This window comes from Amblyomma maculatum, chromosome 3 (genome assembly GCF_055883805.1).
Source record: "Amblyomma maculatum isolate TAMU_Amacu chromosome 3, ASM5588380v1, whole genome shotgun sequence".
In the NCBI taxonomy this organism is placed as follows: domain Eukaryota; kingdom Metazoa; phylum Arthropoda; class Arachnida; order Ixodida; family Ixodidae; genus Amblyomma; species Amblyomma maculatum.
Window position 1 is genome coordinate 33,377,231 of NC_139346.1, and position 19,000 is coordinate 33,396,230.

The 19,000-nt window shown below is 49.8% G+C and overlaps 1 protein-coding gene across 1 annotated transcript; it reads right to left on the bottom strand.

The window, feature by feature from the left end:
- Nucleotides 1-7,589: 7,589 nt before the first annotated feature.
- Nucleotides 7,590-15,921, bottom strand: LOC146194481 (uncharacterized). The gene is made up of 3 exons (XM_084597433.1): nucleotides 15,564-15,921; nucleotides 14,659-15,016; nucleotides 7,590-9,852 (listed from the first exon to the last, which is right to left on the bottom strand). Exons 2-3 carry the CDS (start codon nucleotides 14,824-14,826, stop codon nucleotides 8,776-8,778), a joined length of 1,245 nt encoding a protein of 414 aa, XP_084453559.1. The 5' UTR covers nucleotides 14,827-15,016; nucleotides 15,564-15,921; the 3' UTR covers nucleotides 7,590-8,775.
- Nucleotides 15,922-19,000: the final 3,079 nt, after the last annotated feature.

The window sequence follows — 19,000 nt, forward strand, 5'->3', positions numbered from 1 at the left end:
ATAAAATTCGCGGGCGCACTCTCGTCCGATAGTTCCGATGTTTCACGAAGCGTGGAAAGCCCAGCAAGCAGATCGGTCGACGAGACAGACGACGGTCGAGCCAAGGCCCTCTCAAACGCGTGCGCGGCCGAGGGCGGCGGTTGAACTTCTCGGGCAAGTCACGCTTTCGTTGTTCCGGCGCTATCTATTTCGTCTCGGTCGGCAGAGCTCCATACATTCATAATACGGACGCGTGCAGGACGTCCAAGGAACAATTTCGGTTCATTAATCTTCACACAGAACTCGGGTTATCACTTTCCTTGTATTTGCAAAATGGGATGCAGGAAAGGAAAAGCGGAACTGCATAGCAAGGAGCAGAATTGAACGATGTGGGTAATGATATAATGAGGTGTCTAAGGCACTCCCGCAGTCCATAGCAACAGAACGCTCTTCGTCGGAAGTGATAGCGCGAATACAATGAAGGTTCTGAACGTGGAGTACAGTTGCGGTTGCATTCTACGCACATTACGCAATTGCGACCTGCATCCAACAGTTTTGAAAAAGCTAAATGGCAGCGAATTATGATCGGTGAACCAGTGCTGCGAAATCGAGGAAACTGGTTGCAAAGCCCTTTCACTTTGAGGGAAACATGCGAAGGACGACGTTGCAACCATAGGTAGAGAACATTGTTCTCAGCCGTACCCTATACAGCTATCTGCAGATGGGAAGGAAAGCGGCAGGTCATACAGTTCTGGCCACAAGCTCGCAAGCCAGTTCGACGTGCGCGACCGGTTGCTAGTGACCGGACACGTGGTGGTCCTGATCGTCTGGAAAACTTTAAATATCGAGGTGGGCTCTCATTCACGCCGAAGTTGTTGCGATAGCCTCAAAAAAAAAAAAAAGAACTGAAAGGTCTGCTCGCCCCCCATTTAAGGGAGTCTGTCATCGACTGCTACTATGGATGCTGCAAAAGAGCGAAGGCTGTACATCTGCCAATTAGTTCACAGAAACGCACATTAAACGCTGTTCCACCCAGGAACGACATCCACGAGCAAACATACGTACTCCGCTCTGCTGCCTTGCTATCGTTGACCCGGAGAGAGAGTTGCTTCATTGTTGCCTGGGCTGTTCTGTAGTCGTTGTTTAAGCCGTACCCTGGTACAGCTGAAGCTTCAAAGATTTGCTTTCCGAGTCTCGATGTACAATTCCCTTCAACGTATAGCCATAACGGCTATCTAGACAGGGACCGGGACTATATAACTAACAGCTGCCATGCTCTAAAAAGCCGTTATGTCATAACGAAACGATGGACGTCGAAGGGTGCACGGGCCGGAGAATCGCGCTTCCCTTTAATATTTTTATTGGTATAAAAGCAAAGAAAAATAAAAACCTTCACTCTCACACTGCTTAACGAGAATATCCCGATCAACCCATCGCCTTAATTTGGATGTGCAATACGTTTCACGCCAGATTCACTCACAAGAGCGAGACTGACAAATTCCACAGGTGAAAGATTTGTAAGTGCTCCGTTCTGGCGCTTAAACCTCCCTCCTTAACAGATTTTTATGAAATATTGACACGTGCATTAGAGCTAGAAGAAGAAGGAGCGAAATGGGACGAAGTAGATGACGTTGAAGTGCCCGCCCGTTCCTGTTGCCCGCGTTCCTGACTCAGCTCTCCCGGGGTCCTCGTGTAAGTCGATCACAGCACCGTTTGCCTGTATAAAGTCAACGCCCAGGATCAAATCCCTCGAACACTCGCGCAAGACGACGAATTCACCGGCGTAGACGAAACCGCGGATGCTGATTCGGGCTGTGCACCTTCCGGCCGGGCTAATGAGGTGACCTCCAGCCATGCGAAAGTTAGGGCCCAACAACGGCGTCAAAACTTTGCTCAAGTCCTGGGCGAAGGCATGGCTCGTCACCGAATAATCTGCCCCAGTATCAAGTAAAGCGACAGCTTCAGTACCGTCAATTGTAACACAGATTAGAGGTAGCACGTCGGATGCTGTCGCTACCCGGCCCCTGTACGAAATCAGCATTTCGGCATATCGGCGACGGAGGATCTTCAGTTTTCCAGACAGCAGCGGCCTTGCCTCCGGAGACCGCTGGAATTAGTTTTCCCGACCTGGACTGGGAGAACGCCGCTCAGGGTTGCCGGCGTCTCTGCGAGGACTTGTAGAACGATAACGCTGAGGAGACGATGATCTAGAGTCATAACGGCCGTATGTTCCAGGCCTCTGACAAGCCGACAGGTGAGCTTCGATTTCGAATGGTCCTTCACCGTTCTGTGGGCAAGGATCGTCGGGCGCGAAGCCACGCAGGCCCACTCGGCGATATGGACAGGCCCTGTAAAGATGACCCGCCTCACCACAGTGGTAGCAGAGGGGCCGCCGATCCGGTGTACGCCACACATCACATTTCCGTGGCCGCTGATAGACTGATCGAGCAGGCACACGGGAAAGACCAGGCTGCTGCACTGCTTGAGTGGCGGTATTCACGTCGTAGACTGGTGCTGGCGCCTGACAGAGGACAGCTGCATATGTAGGTCTGACCTCAGTCTGTCTAGGCATCTTAGAGACTTTTAGCTGCTGCGATGCCAGGCGCACCTCGTCCCGGACGACTTCAGACAGCGATGTAACAGACGGCGCGCTGGGAGACAGCTGGAGAGCTTGTAATTCCTTCCTGTTGATCGACCTGATTAGGTCACGTAAAACGGCTACGTCGGTCCCTAGCGGCATCGAATAGCGGGCCCAAGGGTGCTAACATCTCTATTGTATTGCCGGGCTCGTCGCAGGAGCGTCGTCTCCATGGTGGTCGCTTCAGTGAGGAATTCGGCAACAGTACGCGGTGGACTGCGCACCAGACCGGCGAAAAGCTCCTGCTTGACCCCGCGAATGAGGTGGCGAAGCTTTATCTCCTCGGCCATGGAGGGGTCGGCACGCTTGAAGAGGCGTGTCATGTCCTCCACATACACGCGGACACTTTCGTTGGTGCGCTGGTTGCGGGAGTGAAGCGCAGCTTCCGCTTTCTCCCGCCGGTCTGCGTTGGGGAAAGCAGCTAGGAGATTTATGCGAAATGTCTTCCAGGTGGACAGGTTGTTCTCGTGGTTCTCGAACAATGTCCTAGCGGAGTCTTCAAGCGCAACAACCACGTTATGGAGCTCATGGTCGTCGGTCCAATTCAGGTGACTGGCCGCGGAGACGGCGGCTAGGGCGCTGATGAACCGATGTGAGCTCCGTGTTCTTATATCGTAGGCGTACGCAGGTCGGGACGCGTATGCCCAGCACGACTCAATCAGATGTGTAACGGTTGTTACACTAAAGAATTGCTGTAACCGCTGAACGAGGGCCCCGGGAGAGCTGAGTCAGGAACGCGGGCAACAGGAACGGGTAGGCACTTCAACGTCATCTACTTCGTCCCATTTCGCTCCTTCTTTAGCTCTAATGCACATGTCAATATTGCAGAAGCCTCATCGGAGCCGAAACTTGGCGTCTCCTGTCTGACAAAACTTCTTTCGAGCGCTTATATCTCCCTTAAGTGTGGTGAAGCGACAGCCTTTCCTGCGACTCTGTATTTATTTGGTCATTTTTGACTCATTTGTTTCTTCTTATCCGCTTCTTTTCTTTCGCTCTTTCCTCTCTCTTTTCCTCGTTTTTCGCACAATCCTGATATATTTTGCAACAGTTTCGACGTCCGTGGCTGTTTTGACGTCTGCACACTATATCGACGTCCTTGGCTACTTTGACATCTGAGTTTTTGGCTCTAATAAATTAACTATTACTCCACATAAAGCCTGAAGAGATGTGGACTGAGGTTTGTGATATAATACAAGAAGTTGCTACTAAGGTAGTTTCAAAGCAAACGAAATGCAAGAAAACAAACTGGTTATCTGAAGAGGCTTTGCAAATAGCTGAGGAAAGGAGGATGGCAAAAGTTATGGGGGAAAGCGAAAGATACAAGGTTCTCAATGCGGATTTTAAGAAAATAGCAAGGACAGAAAAGAATGCCTTCCTGAACATACAGTGCCAAGCAGTTAAGGACAACAGCCAATTGAGGAACACAAGAGCTCTGTATAAGACAATCAAAGATATCAAAGGAAGCTTCTGTGCTAAGCTGGGCGTGATAAAGAACAAACGAGGCAGGGACCTCACTGAAGCGTCAGAAATAAAGAAGAGGTGGCAGGAATACACAGAAGAACTCTAAAAGAAGGATCCGGATGCGCAAACCCAACATAAGACGGTTGTGATTACTGATCTCGAGCCAGGCATCCTGAAGAGTGAAGTTGAATGGGCCTTAGCCAGCCTTGTTAAGAACAAAACTAGCGGATTTGATGGTATTCCAGCTAAGGTCCTTCAAAACCTCCACCATGACGCTGTTAACATACTGTACACATTATGTCAGCAAATTTGGACAACCTTGCAGTGGCCACAGAATTGGAGGAGGTCAGTTTACATCCGCATTCCAAAGAAAGGCAGTGCCAAAGATTGTTCCAACTACCGCACGATCGCGCTTATTTCGCATGCTAGCAAGGTGAGGTTGAAAATCCTCCAAGGTAGGCTGCAGCAGTATGTGGATCGGGAGCTTCCGGACTTGCAGGCTGGGTTTCGCAAGGGCAGAGGAACTAGAGGCCAGATTGCCAACCTTTGCTGGATCATGGAAAAAGCAAGAGAGTTCCAGAAACCCATCTACTTCTGCTCTATTGATTATGCGAAAGCGTTTGACTGCGTAGATGACAGCAGATTGTGGCAAGCTCTCCAAGAGATGGGAGTTCCAATTCACCTCATCTGTCTCCTCAGGAACCTTTATAAAGGGCAAGAGGTCACAGTCAGAACTGGACGTGGTCTTACTGATTGATTTCCGATTGAGGAAGGACTGAGACAAGGCTGCATACTGTTGCCGTGCCTTTTTAACCTATATGCTGAGTGCATCATGAGGAAGGCCGGTCTGGGCGAGTCTTCAGCTCGAGTGACGATTGCTGCAAAACGTATCAACAACCTTAGATATGCGGATGACACCACTTTAATGGCAGAAAGTGAAGTGGAACTCAGGAGACTTCTGATGCGCGTACAAGAAGAGAGTGAGAAGTTTGGGCTTAAACTGAACGTTAAAAAGACAAAGATCATGGCGTCTTGCCCTATCAAGTCCTTTAGCATCAAGGGACAAGAAGTGGAAGCTGTGACAAATTTTCTCTTCTTGGGCTTCAATATTACCCCGGAAGGAGACTGCATCCATGAAATTAGGAGACGCCTGCTTCTGGGAAAGAGAGCCATGGCTAGCCTTGACCGCCTAGTAAAGAGCAGAGACATTAGCCTACCAACCAAGATCCGTATAACTTATACTATGGTCTCTCCAGTTGTGATGTATCGATGCGAGAGTTGAACTTTCAAAAAGGCTGACCGCCGAAGAATTGACGCGCTTGAATTGTGGTGCTGCGGAGACTCTGAAGGGTTCCTTGGACTGCCAGAAGATCAAATCAGCCGATATTGTCGACCATAAGCCCTGACTGCTGATTGGAGGGCCAAATTCTAAAGTTAAACCTGAGCTATTTTTGTTATCTGATGAGAATAGAGGAGTCGCTGGATAAAGATTTGATGTTGGGAAAGGTTGGGGGTCACCGGACAAGGGGTAGGCAGCGAACGCGATGGTTAGAGGGCATTCTCGAGGCGCTGCAGATTAAATTATGTGATGTTTGGAAGGTAGTGAGGGACCGGAAATCATGGCGTGATATGGTCCATAGGGTCACGAAGTGTCGGACACGTCTGAACGGCTGAACTAAGAACTGAACCCCATAAAGAAATTTTGAACACAGGCATTTTTTTTTTCACCATCTAAATTCAGCGATCTTTTACACACCAATAAACTCAATTCTTTACAACGACGATGTTACACACTACACTGAGGCACAAATCCTGTTCACATTCATGAGCTTATAAAGGCTATCGCCTTAAAAAAACGATTAGCTGGCGTGAGTACTAGGTCACAAACCACGCGATGCGAGGTGGGGTTTACAGCTGGTAATAAGGTGGGAACCGGAGGTATCTAATTAAGTGGCGTGGGCTGTGATGTCATGCGCCATGTGAACGGCGGAGGCTCGTGGTGGTAGCCGACAGCTAGTTAGGTTATGTTAGGGTGTATGTAGACATGTTAAGCTCTCTACTGGCATAGAGAAAGTTACAGGGTTGTCGCGCCCAATGGAAAATTCTAGAAGGCACTATATTATTGCACTGCAATACGCAATGATAACAATCTCCCCTAATTTTTTTTTTCTACGTTATATTCTTCAAAGTGCATATGTGGAGGAGTATCATTCAAGCCATGCTTTTCGACTGCTGTGTTCGCTGGCCTCCACAATTCAGCCACATCGGTGAGTATCGGTAAGATGCAACTGCTATATACTTTCCTTTTAAGAGATACCGCTAAGCTGCTAGTCATATTCTGCGAGTACTCGCCGAATAGGCTTCATCCCATTCTTATTCCTAATGTTATTTCAGTCTCGTGTTCCGGAGCTTCGGACACTACTTGCTTGAAGTAGATGGGTTCATTCACAGCTTTTAGCACTTCGCTACCTTTTTAAAAGTGTTTTCCCTTCCCGCGACATTTGAAGATTGCTTTAGATTCCTGTATAATAATGTTTAGATCCATCCTTACGCTTTTGTCTGTCAAGTCATTGACCATGCTTCTTAATTTGTCCCTATTGAGGTACATAGCAGGAAAATGTCGTCGTCAGTGAATCGCTCTCTTCAGCGAAAGCTTAACATGCTCATGTGACAGTATGGTCTTTGGCCCGAGTGTCTCTTTCCTGACTACAAACTCGTCAACAAAACATTAACTGACTCGTAAAACACCTTGCATCTCACAGGCGACCCTTAATGGGTTATCTGACAAATGAAGTCGTTTTCTCTCACAACCTAAGCCCCAAATGAATAGAGAAGCATTTAGAACACTCTTATGAGCCAGCGTTCACAGCAAGGTAATATTTGGCTATACAAACTCATCGTTATCAAGTTTGCGTAATTTTCTCTATCAGCGACTAATTTTGTACTTCTGTGTTTGATGAAGAAACCGACGTATGCACGTTTTCTAATTCTCGCGGCAGTGGCAGCCAATGAAGCATTCCACACACACACACACACACACACACACACACACACACACACACACACACACACACACACACACACACACACACACACACACACACACACACACACACACACACACACACACACACACACACACACACACACACACACACACACACACACACACACACACACACACGCACGCACGCACGCACGCACACACACACACACACACGCACACACACACGCACACACACACACACACACACGCACGCACAGCAGGCCTGGTGGATGGCACAGGTACCGGCGACCTCTAGGAGTCTACCATGTAACCGCAACCTAACTGCATCTCTATATCTAACGGTAAGTACATTCCCATGGTTAGAGATCTGAGAGAGCTGAGAGCCTTCAAGCGAAGGCACAAAAAAACATAGCGGGTTTAAAACCAAAGAGGTTCTTCACGTTTCCCCCAGTCCGGTGCGACGTCAAGATGACGGTAATAACACATCCGAAACAACTCAGAGTATATCACCTTTGTTTTATTACTAGCATCATTTGAAAAAGTTGAAAAATAAGTCCACGGGTGCGGCCGCTATAGACCGCGGCCTATAGTTTAGTTACAATAGTAAAAACGTTGTCATTCTAGCGAACCGGGCTCCAGGAGACGTGGTCCGAGCTTGTTGGTAGTTGATTCCAGTGGTCATTAGCCGGTGGCAGTGGCAGCAGCTATAGTCTCGAACACTCGTCGACTGTTAGGACTCACTCTCGTTCGTTTTCGCCATCGCGATGTTAATTAGTTGTGTATTCGTTGAAACGCGACACATCTGCATGGACTCAAGGCGTCTTTCAAAAGGTTCATCACGCTCTCATAACCATGAACCTTCAACCGTCGCCGAGGGCGCGCGTGATCATCTTCGCGTACACATGTAAAGGGACCGCACGCGAGGAATGTGTCGTTCGCGTGGCCTATCGATTTTCGTATGCGAATGGCATTTCTCGCATGGACTGATGCCTGCTTAGCATATCACTCACGTTGCTTTGCGAGATCTTGCACGCTTCATGAAAAGTTATGCGCGCATCATCAAAGATGTCGGCTGCAGCGATGCACCTTTTGACACAAAGCGTTGGCGAGCGGGTAGGAAATTAAGGACTAAACGCAAAAGTCGAAAATGCGCATAAGTTTGAAGCAACACGCCCCTTCAATGTGCCGTGCCTTGCGTGCTCGTAGGTTTCGAGTGATGCTCCTTAACATCCGTAAGAAATTATTTAGGAGCAGCGGATGCGCTATACTATGTATCAAGAATGTCCGTGACGGCCGATGTGTACAGATATACACACGGGAGCTGGGAGTTGACGCGGGAGAGAGCTGCTCGCACAGAATGAGAAAAGATGCTAGCTGCAGTCCTAAATGACTCGTCTAGTCGTGGTACAAACGAACAGGGATACCCCAAGGGTCCGTTCACATTAAGCAGCTCCGACCTGGCTTTACGACCTAGTTAATGCAAGTTCTGCGTACCGCAGTGAATCGTCCGGCGTGGCGCACTCTGCACGACTCGTACAAGTGTGACGCTGTACGGCTGAGAGCGGCGTTCAGGACAGTTCTACGATGGCGAGCAGGCCTCGTCGCGCGACGTCGTCTCTTGAGCGTTGGCATCTGCAGACTGGCTTTTCCGCGCCCCGATTGGCACGCCTGTCGGTCGCGAAGTGTTCTCTCACAGTGGCAGGGCTCTTCGCGTTGTAGGCTCCACGAAGCTGTGCCTATAGTCCCTACTCTTTTTATGGTTGTGCCTCAAAGGTTCCAGCTGCTGCGGCTGGTGCGCCCTTGACTCGGGCACCACAAGTTGCCTAGGCGTCGCCGAGTGTCGCTGGTACTGCGGGGGCTGTTGCTGCTGCTGGGAAAAGGGCCGCTGCGGTGGCACTTGTCCGTTGCGGTACGGCTGCGGCGTATGAGCGTGTCGCTGCGGCTGACGCTGCTGTTGCTGCTGATGCTGACCAAAGACAGCCGCAGTTGCCGGGAAAGAAACCGGCCGCCGGTTCCTACGCTGCTCCCGCTGATGAGACCACTCCTCGTCCGACGACGAGTCCAGCTCACGGGGAAGCAACTCGTCGGAGCCGATGCCGCTGCTCGACTTGGAGCCACCTTCAGGCCGCGTCGAAGACCTCTTGCACACAGTGCCGTAGTCCTTTGGCGGCAGCAAGAGAGGGCCGCGGTTCGGGTTGCTGAGCTTCTCGCGCAGCTCGGCCGCCAGGGAGGCGTACAGGCTAGCCATCCGGTCATTTGAGGCTGCGGAAGCCACAGAAGCCGGGCCGTGGACCGGTGGAACGGCGGCGGGAGGCCTTCGAGGAGGAGCAGTCGCCGAGCCCTCTTCGTCCTCGTCAGAGACGTCGCTGCGGTCGTCGGAGCCATCTTCAGTCCTCCCGTCCGAAGGCATCCTCGGGGGTCCCGGGTGGTGGTGATGGTGGTGGAATGAGTGTTCGCGCAAAAGCCCCTTGGCGGCCAGCCGGTGTTCGATCTCGCGGAACTTGGTCTGGTTTTCGGGCCGCTCGACGAGCTGCTGCAGCTGCTGTCGGAGCATGGTGGCCGTCTCGGCCGAGTCGCAGCGGTAGACGTGCACGTGCACGGGACATCTGGTGACCGGGTTGTACAGGAGCAGGATACAGCATACCAGATCGCCGTCCTGGTGCACGCACGTGACGGCGTGCTGAGGAATGAGGTGCTTGACCTGCTCCATCTTGCCTCGCACTCCGCGCGCGATGTTCTGCACCATCTTGATGCCCTTGCCGCTAACCTACGGAAAAATAAAACAGGCACATGAGCATCCGTGGCCCGAGCCAAGCAAAGCGAGCTGATGTAAAAAGTGGCTGTCACTTCTCAATAAAAACTAAGAAGAAGCACAAGCCGATAGAGGGGAAGCAAATTCAACACCAAAAAATTGAAACTTAGCATGTTCTATTCATTTTATCAGTCATGGAAAATCATTATGCACTGCGTCAATCACAAACCTCCAGTAGGATGATGGGACTACGCGGAGAAAGTTTTGCCGTTTGTAACAAAGCGAGACCTTTTACTGTTTGCTCTCAGCACATTCAATAGCTTTAGTATTTTCGGGGAGTGGCGAAAGATTAACACCCAACACAAAAGTATTTGCAGGGTAAAAAGTACATCATCAAGTCGTGTGGCGCGGACAGGCTATACAGCAAAATATGTGTGCTGTTTTAATAGACTATTCTGCACATTCGACTGAGTGCATTCCCAAAGGAAAAAAAAAAAAGATTCCGCGCCGCAAAAATATTGACCACCCGGTCTGGTCTCAGCATCATTAAGAACTTGTGCTATAAATTTTTATAGGCCTCCACAGTAGATGCACAACACATAGAAAATCCATGGTATTGCATACAGTGCAATGAAGATACACGGTCGGACTTCTGGGATATCTGCCAGCTGACTTAGCGAAGTATCCTCGGAAGTAAGTCGTTATAAAATGCCGAGGCAACCAAGCCTTGGGGGACATGTGTTGCAACCAAAATGCACCAGAAATATTTTACACTGTATACACGAGTGGACCGATGACATATTCATGGCATTTCACTATGCTGCCCACTAACCTATACAATCTTTGAAGACTGAATGCCAACAGTGCGTTGCAGCATACGAAGTTCAGCGACTAGCACGGTCTTTGAAGCTACACTAACAATGCGGAATTTTCGTTCAGCGAAGAGCTTTCGCTAATAAGTTGAGGCAGCACTGCAGGAGATCTTTCATATTTCCATCCACCTGCATGCGTCGTAGACACGCCATTTGTCAACAAAAGTAAAAGAGCTTTGGCGACTCTACCAGATGCTAAGCAAACATAACTCCGTGGGTTTTTAGATTCCAAGTACCCACTTCTTTGGAGCTCTGGACTAAAGCAACGCATGTCCGGCAGCAGGACGAAAAGGCTTCTATATGCATCGGCTGTCTGGCAGCTAAAATAGCGCAGGCTGACACGACCCCGATGAAGTTGTCTTCCCGCTCTGTTAGACGGAGGAGGCGCCGCAGCGCGAAGACTTCATTCACGTCGGCATGCGGTGAGCAGTTCACGCTTGACTAATCACGGAACTGCCGGCTTACGTTGATGAAAGTACGCCTCCCCTGTTCTGTTTTTCTGTCGCCATACGTTTGAACATATCTGCGTATGTGGCGAGCGTGAATGCGCTATTTCCTTGCGAGAAGCCGATGAATAATCTAAAATTGCCGATCGGGGGCTCAGGTGCAACGAGTGGCTTGAACGCAGTATTGAGGAAGTCGGCCCGTGCTCTATATAGTAAGCATGAATGGGAAAAAATGAATAATGAATGATGGCCCTCTTAACGGTGCCGAAACAAGCTCGCCCCGGCGTTGTACACAGACTGTCGGAGTTAGCCTTGTCGCATGTGTAAGCGTTCAAACACGAAGCCAAACGACCACAAATGACAAAAAGTGCGAATAACTGTAGCCGAGGTTGATTGCCCCAAGGCGCCACAATGCGTGAAGCTGTCGTCGGGAGGTAATTACGATTCCTCGAAGCTAAAACGGGAACCGTGAGCCGTCGTAATCTCGTTCGAGGTATCTATGTTGAAAGGCAGAGCAGCAACTCCCTACTTCAAGCAATCGAGACGGCCCGCCGGCGCACTTTCGTCTTTCCACACTCTGGTGGGGCTGTGTACTATTAGCGCTCATCTTTGGAGGTAAAATTAATCCACCCTGCTCTGCGATGGCTCATATAGCAGTGGCGTACGGAGTGCTCCCTAGCCCCAGGTCGTGAGGTCCGCTACTGGGCGCGATGCCGCATTTCCATGAAAGCGAATTACGAAAACGGCCGTGAACTGAGATTTTGGGGCATGCTGATGAACATCTGCTTACAGGCAGTCATCTGAAGCCCCCTAATGCGGTGTGCTTCACAGCCGAGAACATTGCTCAGCAGCGTAGAAATCCGTCACTTCCAGCCATTAGGCTAATTCCTGAAGTGTTAAGAACTTTAAATCTCCACTCATCATTTTTATGTGCGCGTTCCGTGCTGCTTCGAATCGCTCGGTAATTACTCGGTTGTTGCACACTGTACATATGCTTATTCCTTGTCCATCCCCATTCATATGCGCGGTGTGGCGCACCCCATTATATGGTACCATCCTTTCAGTTTAAGTCTGTGTCAGTGTGGACGTGGGAAACCGGCTTCTCACGTACGGGTTTCTGATGCCGCGCACTGAGGTATGAATACTCCTATTTGGTTAATTGTACGTCGTCTCCTGTTCCTTTTTTAGCCGCATGCCCTACTACTGGAGAGGTCAAATTTCATTAGCAAACACATGAGTGCCAATATACGAGGGTCACAATATAATCTAATAAAAGAGTAAAAAAAATGGGGGCGGGGGAGAGAGATGGGGAGGGGGCAATCAAGTTCATTTCTTAAGGGCTCCCGACTGCCGCCTCTCTTCGTGTATGCTCGTTCGTGTATACCTGCCCCCTGCTACTCTTCTAAATCGCTAATCTCTTACTTTGTGTCCCTCTCATCTAACGCATGCTCATTAGCATACAGTCATAAGGTATCCCATCACGTGACAGATCACCCGACACAGATACAAGGCTGCGCTTTAACCAAATCGCATTAACTTGACTGCGTGGCCCAGGAGTTAAGTGCCCGACTCGGGATCTAAGTTTCCCAGACGGTTCCGATCTCACCCTCCCATTTTGAAAACTAAAACTCGAGTTGGCAGGGCCTGCCAACCGAACCATGTCATGATATTTCATGACTTCATACAACCAGACGACCAATCAGTTCCCGAACATATCAGCTGCCAACTGCCCCCCCCCCCCCTCTCCCCCCTTTCTCCTGACCGGCATCGACATTCTTCTGAAGAAGAACCGAAAACTGAGCGGCGTGGTGCATCATTGAAGAAATAAACAACATCGCCGTGACGATGAACACGGAAGTAGTACAAGCTCTGACTAAGAAGTCAAGGATTATTGAAAAAGAAAACACATGTAATAATACACTCTCGAACACAACCAGGACGCATGCGGCTTTCCAAACAATTCTAATTATGGTAATCAAGATCCAATCTTGCCCTTCAGCGCTTGTTCTCTTTCTGGCGTGTCGCCGTCACGGTGCTGTTTGTAGTGCGTCAACGACATTCTTCTATGTTGGCTCAGGGGCACCCACTGAGCCCGGTTACCCGAATTCGAGCACGGCTGCAATCGTAACCCGGCCGCAGCGGCAGCGTTACGATTGCGGTGAGACGCTGAAGGCGCCCGCGTGCTATGCCGTATTGGTTATTGATATAAACAGCGCGAACACGAAAACAAGGGACAAGAAACAAGAAAGCCACAGTACATGCGCTGACTCACAACTAAGCCTAAGCCGTTTACTCCAAGGCCCAGAAAAACAAACATGAAGAAAACGAAACAGTCACGTGAAAAAACCCGTGGGCCTTGGAGTAAACGGCTTAGGCTTAGTTGTGAGTCAGCGCATGTACTGTGGCTTTCTTGTTTCTTGTCCCTTGTTTTCGTGTTCGCGCTGTTTATATCAATAATGAATATATACCAACTCGCCCAACAAAGTATCTTGGTATGCCGTATTGGTGCACGCTAAAGTTCTTCAGGTGGTCGAAATTATTCCGCGCCTCACCAGTACGGCACCCTCATAACCTGAACAGCTTAGCCATGATAAACCGCACATAAAATAGCTTAATGTTTCTGATGAGGACAACAGATGGCTACTGTAATACTCTCAGACAAAAACCTGATACAGCGAAGGAGCTTGTGAAATTTAGCTGGTGGCTAGAACAAGGGTGCAAATGATTGGACGCCAACTTAGTGCCCCAGCGCTGCAGTATAGTATTGTATAGTGCAGAATAGTATAGTATAGTGCAGAATAGTATAGTATAGTATAGTATAGTATAGTATAGTATAGTATAGTATAGTATAGTATAGTATAGTATAGTATAGTATTATAGTGTAGTATAGTATTGTATCGTATTGCATAGTATAGTATAGTATAGTATAGTATAGTATAGTATAGTATAGTATAGTATAGTATAGTATAGTATAGTATAGTATAGTATAGTATACTATAGTATAGTATAGAAAATAATTTATAGACTTAAAATGTCGCCCCAAGAGGGTGGCGTACCTGGCATTGCAGTACGCCTCTACTTCCAGCTTTGCCGCGTCATCAATAACATTGATACTAGCCAACTTGAACAAGAACCATGTTATATATTTTTCACGGACTTTCACACATCACTTGCGCTGCGAATTTCAATGATGTGTCATTAGGTGAGACGTGTTCCGTTTTGGAGCTGATAATAACGGAGTGTGGCTGTCTGACGTGCCGAAACAGCACCCTGGATATCCCTCATATGAGGGACGCCGTACGTGCCGGGGGGTACAGAGCTCATTTCGACAAGCTTCAATTCTTTACCAGCATTAGCACTGCACAACACTGAGCGCATTTGTATCTCTACTCCATCATAATGCGGCCCCCGAGGCCAGCATTTTATATCCGGTCTTATAAGATCAGCCGCCCTATGCCACAACCACAAAGCTCCCCCGGCGGACATAGGTCGCTGAAACTCACCTGGAGCGTGACCTTGGGGGGCTCGGTCTCCCGCTCTCGCTCCAAGAGGAATCGGAGCACAGGGTTGATGTACTCTAGACCACGGAGACCGCGGGACTCCTTGGCACCCAGGAACCAGACGTAGTACGACTGTTTCTTCATGTCCCTGGAACCCTTCCGGAACGCCATGGCGGCACCACTGTGCTGTCTTCGTTGCGAGGGACGTCCGGCTACAGTGCGAGCCACTCAAGATCTCATCGCCGTTGGCCTTCTGTCGCGACTGCACAGGCCACTGGTGGTGGTGGCCCGCGCGGTGTTCCTGGGCGACTCACTCAGGCCGAAAAGCTGAAGGTGTGACTCAGTCTGGATGTGGCTGAACCTGCAATCAAAAGAAAGGAAACCAATTGTAGGCTGGCGCGTCGCCAATGCCGGAGGCACCGAGCACAAATGCTTTACTAAACGTCAACCGCCTTTGCTTCGCTCCGCAGGGGTGCGCAGGCATTAGAAATTGCTATGTGGGATGCGTGCATATGGAAGGCGCGAAAGGTTCATAGGCTAGCGGGTCAATTCGTGGTTCGTCGTCTCTTCAGCCGTCACTGGCCCTCTACGGGAAGACGCAGACGTCGCTCGACGTCGGAGACTGACAGCTGGGAGACTCCTCTCGGCGGACGCGGTAAGACTCGTATGAAGCATGCTGAAAGTGATACACGGTCGGTCTCTGTAGGAATAATAATACGATGCGAGACACTGCGCAGGCACATCGAGAAATGTGGGTCAGGCTTCGCACCCTTCGATCATAGGTCGCGGTGATCACGCGTGGCAGAAAAACAACGGCGCAGTGAACGTCCCCGGCACACGACGCTGCACTTGCGTCAGTAGAGATTCATCTGTGAGCAAAGTCAACATGGCGCTCCCTTCCTGCTTACCGGCTCGTCTAGTGTCTTTGAAGTACACTGTGCCTTAAAGTTACTTTCTTCCCAGCTTCTGAGCAGGTCGCCTAGATTATTAGCGTCTTTCCAGGCTGGCTTCTTCCATCGCTCCTCGTGCTTTCCGAGATGGGCTGCGAATATTCCACGGGATCGCTATCAGCGGCAGCCCTTGGAGGCATCTCGTTCGGCTCTGTGTGGCATTAAGGCAAGGCGTTCGTGCCCGGCGAACTGCCGGCGCCAGACGTATCGTTCCAGAAACCCGCGCGTCAGTCCAGCCAGCCGGCCGTGCAGGCATCTGGAATCCGGCTCCCCGTTATCGCAGCGAAGGCCAGAGCTGCCGTGTTTCTTCTTCTTTCTCCCCCCTCTTCTTTTGTTACCGCCTTCCCCGGCGGCCCAGCAGGAAAAGCAGCCCTTCCGTCGGCAAGGTCCGCTTCGTTACGCTGGCCGCCTCGGACGGGTTCTCGGGCGCGCTCTAAGTCGAGCAGCGGCGGCGACTGGGCGTGAGCGCCGCCGATCTGCTTGAATGCACACGCTCACGAATCCGCCTTATGCCTTGCTGCTTCCGACGTCTTCGAAGAATACGAGTCCGCGCGGCCGTCGCGGTAACAACGTACGCGCTTCACATCGCGGATAGCAAGCCCTGGTAACCTGCAGTTTGCCAGCGGTACGAGGATGCGGATGCGGATAGTACGATAGTTTGTGGCAAGATGTCACGTGCATTCAGCCGGACAGGAACGAAGGGCGCTTATAGGATGCAATGCCGGATGCGCTGAGACACATTTCACCGTCTCGCATAGAAGGGAGTTTTCACCAAGGTTATGGCCAAAATAAGACGTTACAGCAGAGGTGCCGATGACAACTGGATACCGAGATGAATTGAACTTAAGGTTTATTTTGACAGCACCATAATACGCTGAGTACGAACTAAAAATTGAGCGTGCTTCGAGTAACACTTGAGATTCTCCGTTGCACAAACGAAATGAGCTAGTCGAGGATCGCGAGCTAGAAAAGGAGACTACTAAAAATAAGAGAGGGAGGGATTCCCAGTGATCGCAGATAGAGTAATCGCTGTGACGCGTTCTTTATTTGACGCTTTCAGGAAGACAAAGGGCTACCCTACTTTGTACCGATTGTATGCTACGGCTAAACCTCTAAAGATACCCCTAAAAAAATCTACAACAGAAAACTCTAGAGAAAAGTCATTTTTTGATGTCATAAGCGTGCACCTAGGAGGAAAGCGCACTCTACTCTGATTTTTCCTCTGCGATGGGCATTGCGCGCTACAGTGAAGGTTAGGCCACACCTTCAGGGGGCGATCGAATTCCGTAATTTTTGCGCACCGAAACCTTCCACGGGCTCAGAACCGCCTCCGTTTGAGTATTATTACAGGTACGATCGTCGCCTATCGGCGTCCAACAACTGGCGCGATCGCATCCGCATCGGCAGCTTGTATGGAGGAGGATAAAATTCGTCGCACGCGGTGTGCGGGTTGTACCGCGAGCCACTCGCTACCTCAGTCTCGGCGTTCAGGGGTGCTTAGGCAAAACTGTCTTTCTCATGTTTCCAGTAGCACACGCCGAGTCACGCGTCTATGGTATGCATACAAATTGCGTCGCGCGAAGTGAAAGATGATCTCTGTCCCCCAAGAAAAAGAAAATAACCGGGGCGAGGTCACTGTGGTGCATGAGTGGGAATAATTCGAGCTACAAAAAAAATGAAAATAAAAACAAAGGAGAAGCATAAGATGATCCGCCTACGTCACCCGCATTCAGCGATTCGGCGAGTATGCGGCGTAGTATATACCACGACGCACAGATCTCCCACACGCAACAGAATGGTGTATGGGTATCCACATTAGCAGGCCGCCAAGAGGATCGCTATGTGCCTCTCTCCCGATGCATTATGCATTTCTATCTTTCCCCTTCGACGGTCGTGAGATTTTTCTCGCATCGGATTAAGGAACCGGCGGACTCCTACAATGACTGCACGCAGGAATGCCACCTTTTCAGCCGGCACAGAACGGCTTTTTTTTTTTTGCTTTCTCACCCTTCGTTTCTAGGAAGAGACGCTTGGTTTCGTTTCTTCTCCCTTCAGCTAATGAGTAGCCGTTTTTTTTTCTCTCTTTTTTTTTTTTTTTTTTTTTTTACAGGGCAGGTACTGCTTCGCTGCGAGGTAATAAACGAGCGAGGTTCCCGAAGACGGTTGCAAGCGAGAAACCTCTGATTAGAGCGGCCGCGGTGTTCTAATCTCTATGCACAGAAGCACTCACAAGCTATACGCACGCTCCTCTTCTTTTTCACCCCTACATCCCCACTCAGTGTTGTGCGTGCGTTCGCTTATGCGGCAACAAGTCACGGCGAAACATGGCATGAGCCCGTACAGGCCACGTGTAGATGGAATTTAACGGCCGCGCAAACATTCCCCTGTTTTATTTCTCACGGACTCCCGTCACAAGAAGAGGGCACGGAGTGTCCTCTTCCTTAACACCACACAGTTCTCTCACGTTATGAGAATTTCTGACTCGCGGGATTCTTGTTTTCTTCCTCGACCGCCGTAGCCTCGACTTTCGCTTAATGCTGTTTTCTTAACTCCGCATCTTAACATCAACATTCCGGTTGCACAAGAACGTGAGCCAAACTGAGAGAGCTGATCGTGTAAGAAGACTTGGGCCCGTATGCAGTGCTGCTCCTCATTTATCATCACTCACACACAATGGCGGCATCGTGTCCTGCTCAGTTTCACTGCTCACGATGCCTCATTGTCCCTCGTGCCCACGAGGCAGCGTGCCCACTTTTATACTTAAAAACAGCGTAATAAGATCAGTGCAAAAAGGGGCGAATGTTCCTCACTCCAGAGCGCTGCAGAATGGGCTGTGTGCGATGGTTTTCGGCTGTGCTCCAGGGCCGTCATATCTTTTGCAAAGCTCAGAAGATGGAAAATCCCCTAATGACGGCACTGGTGCCCGCCAGGATCTCTCAACGTGGCAACAGATAAATAGCAGAGGATTTCCCAAGAGTCCGTTCAGTACGTTGGCATAACCATACCGTCATTCACTTATGCCATTCTCTAACGCTACGTCTCGTTTTCTAAGCAGCTAGTGGTGCGTCTAAGAAGGGCTTAGAGGGGACATGTTGTGTGTAACCCGATCGTCTTCCGAGTTTCTGTAGCGCGGGCTGTAATGCAGTACTTTGAAGAACTCGCGGCAGATATGCGCCTGCTGCGAATCAAGGACTTGACGCGCGATATGCCCGGCGTTTCAGTAGCACTTTCCAAAATCTCTAAAGATAAGAATTTATAAAAGGAAGAAAAAAAATGATTCCAAGAAACAAATTCTCAGACACCGCATACTTAATTTACTGCGTAAACTCATTCAACCTGTGTAAAATTCAAACTACTGCTTTAAGCTCATTCGCCGTGGTTCAAATTTTCTTCCT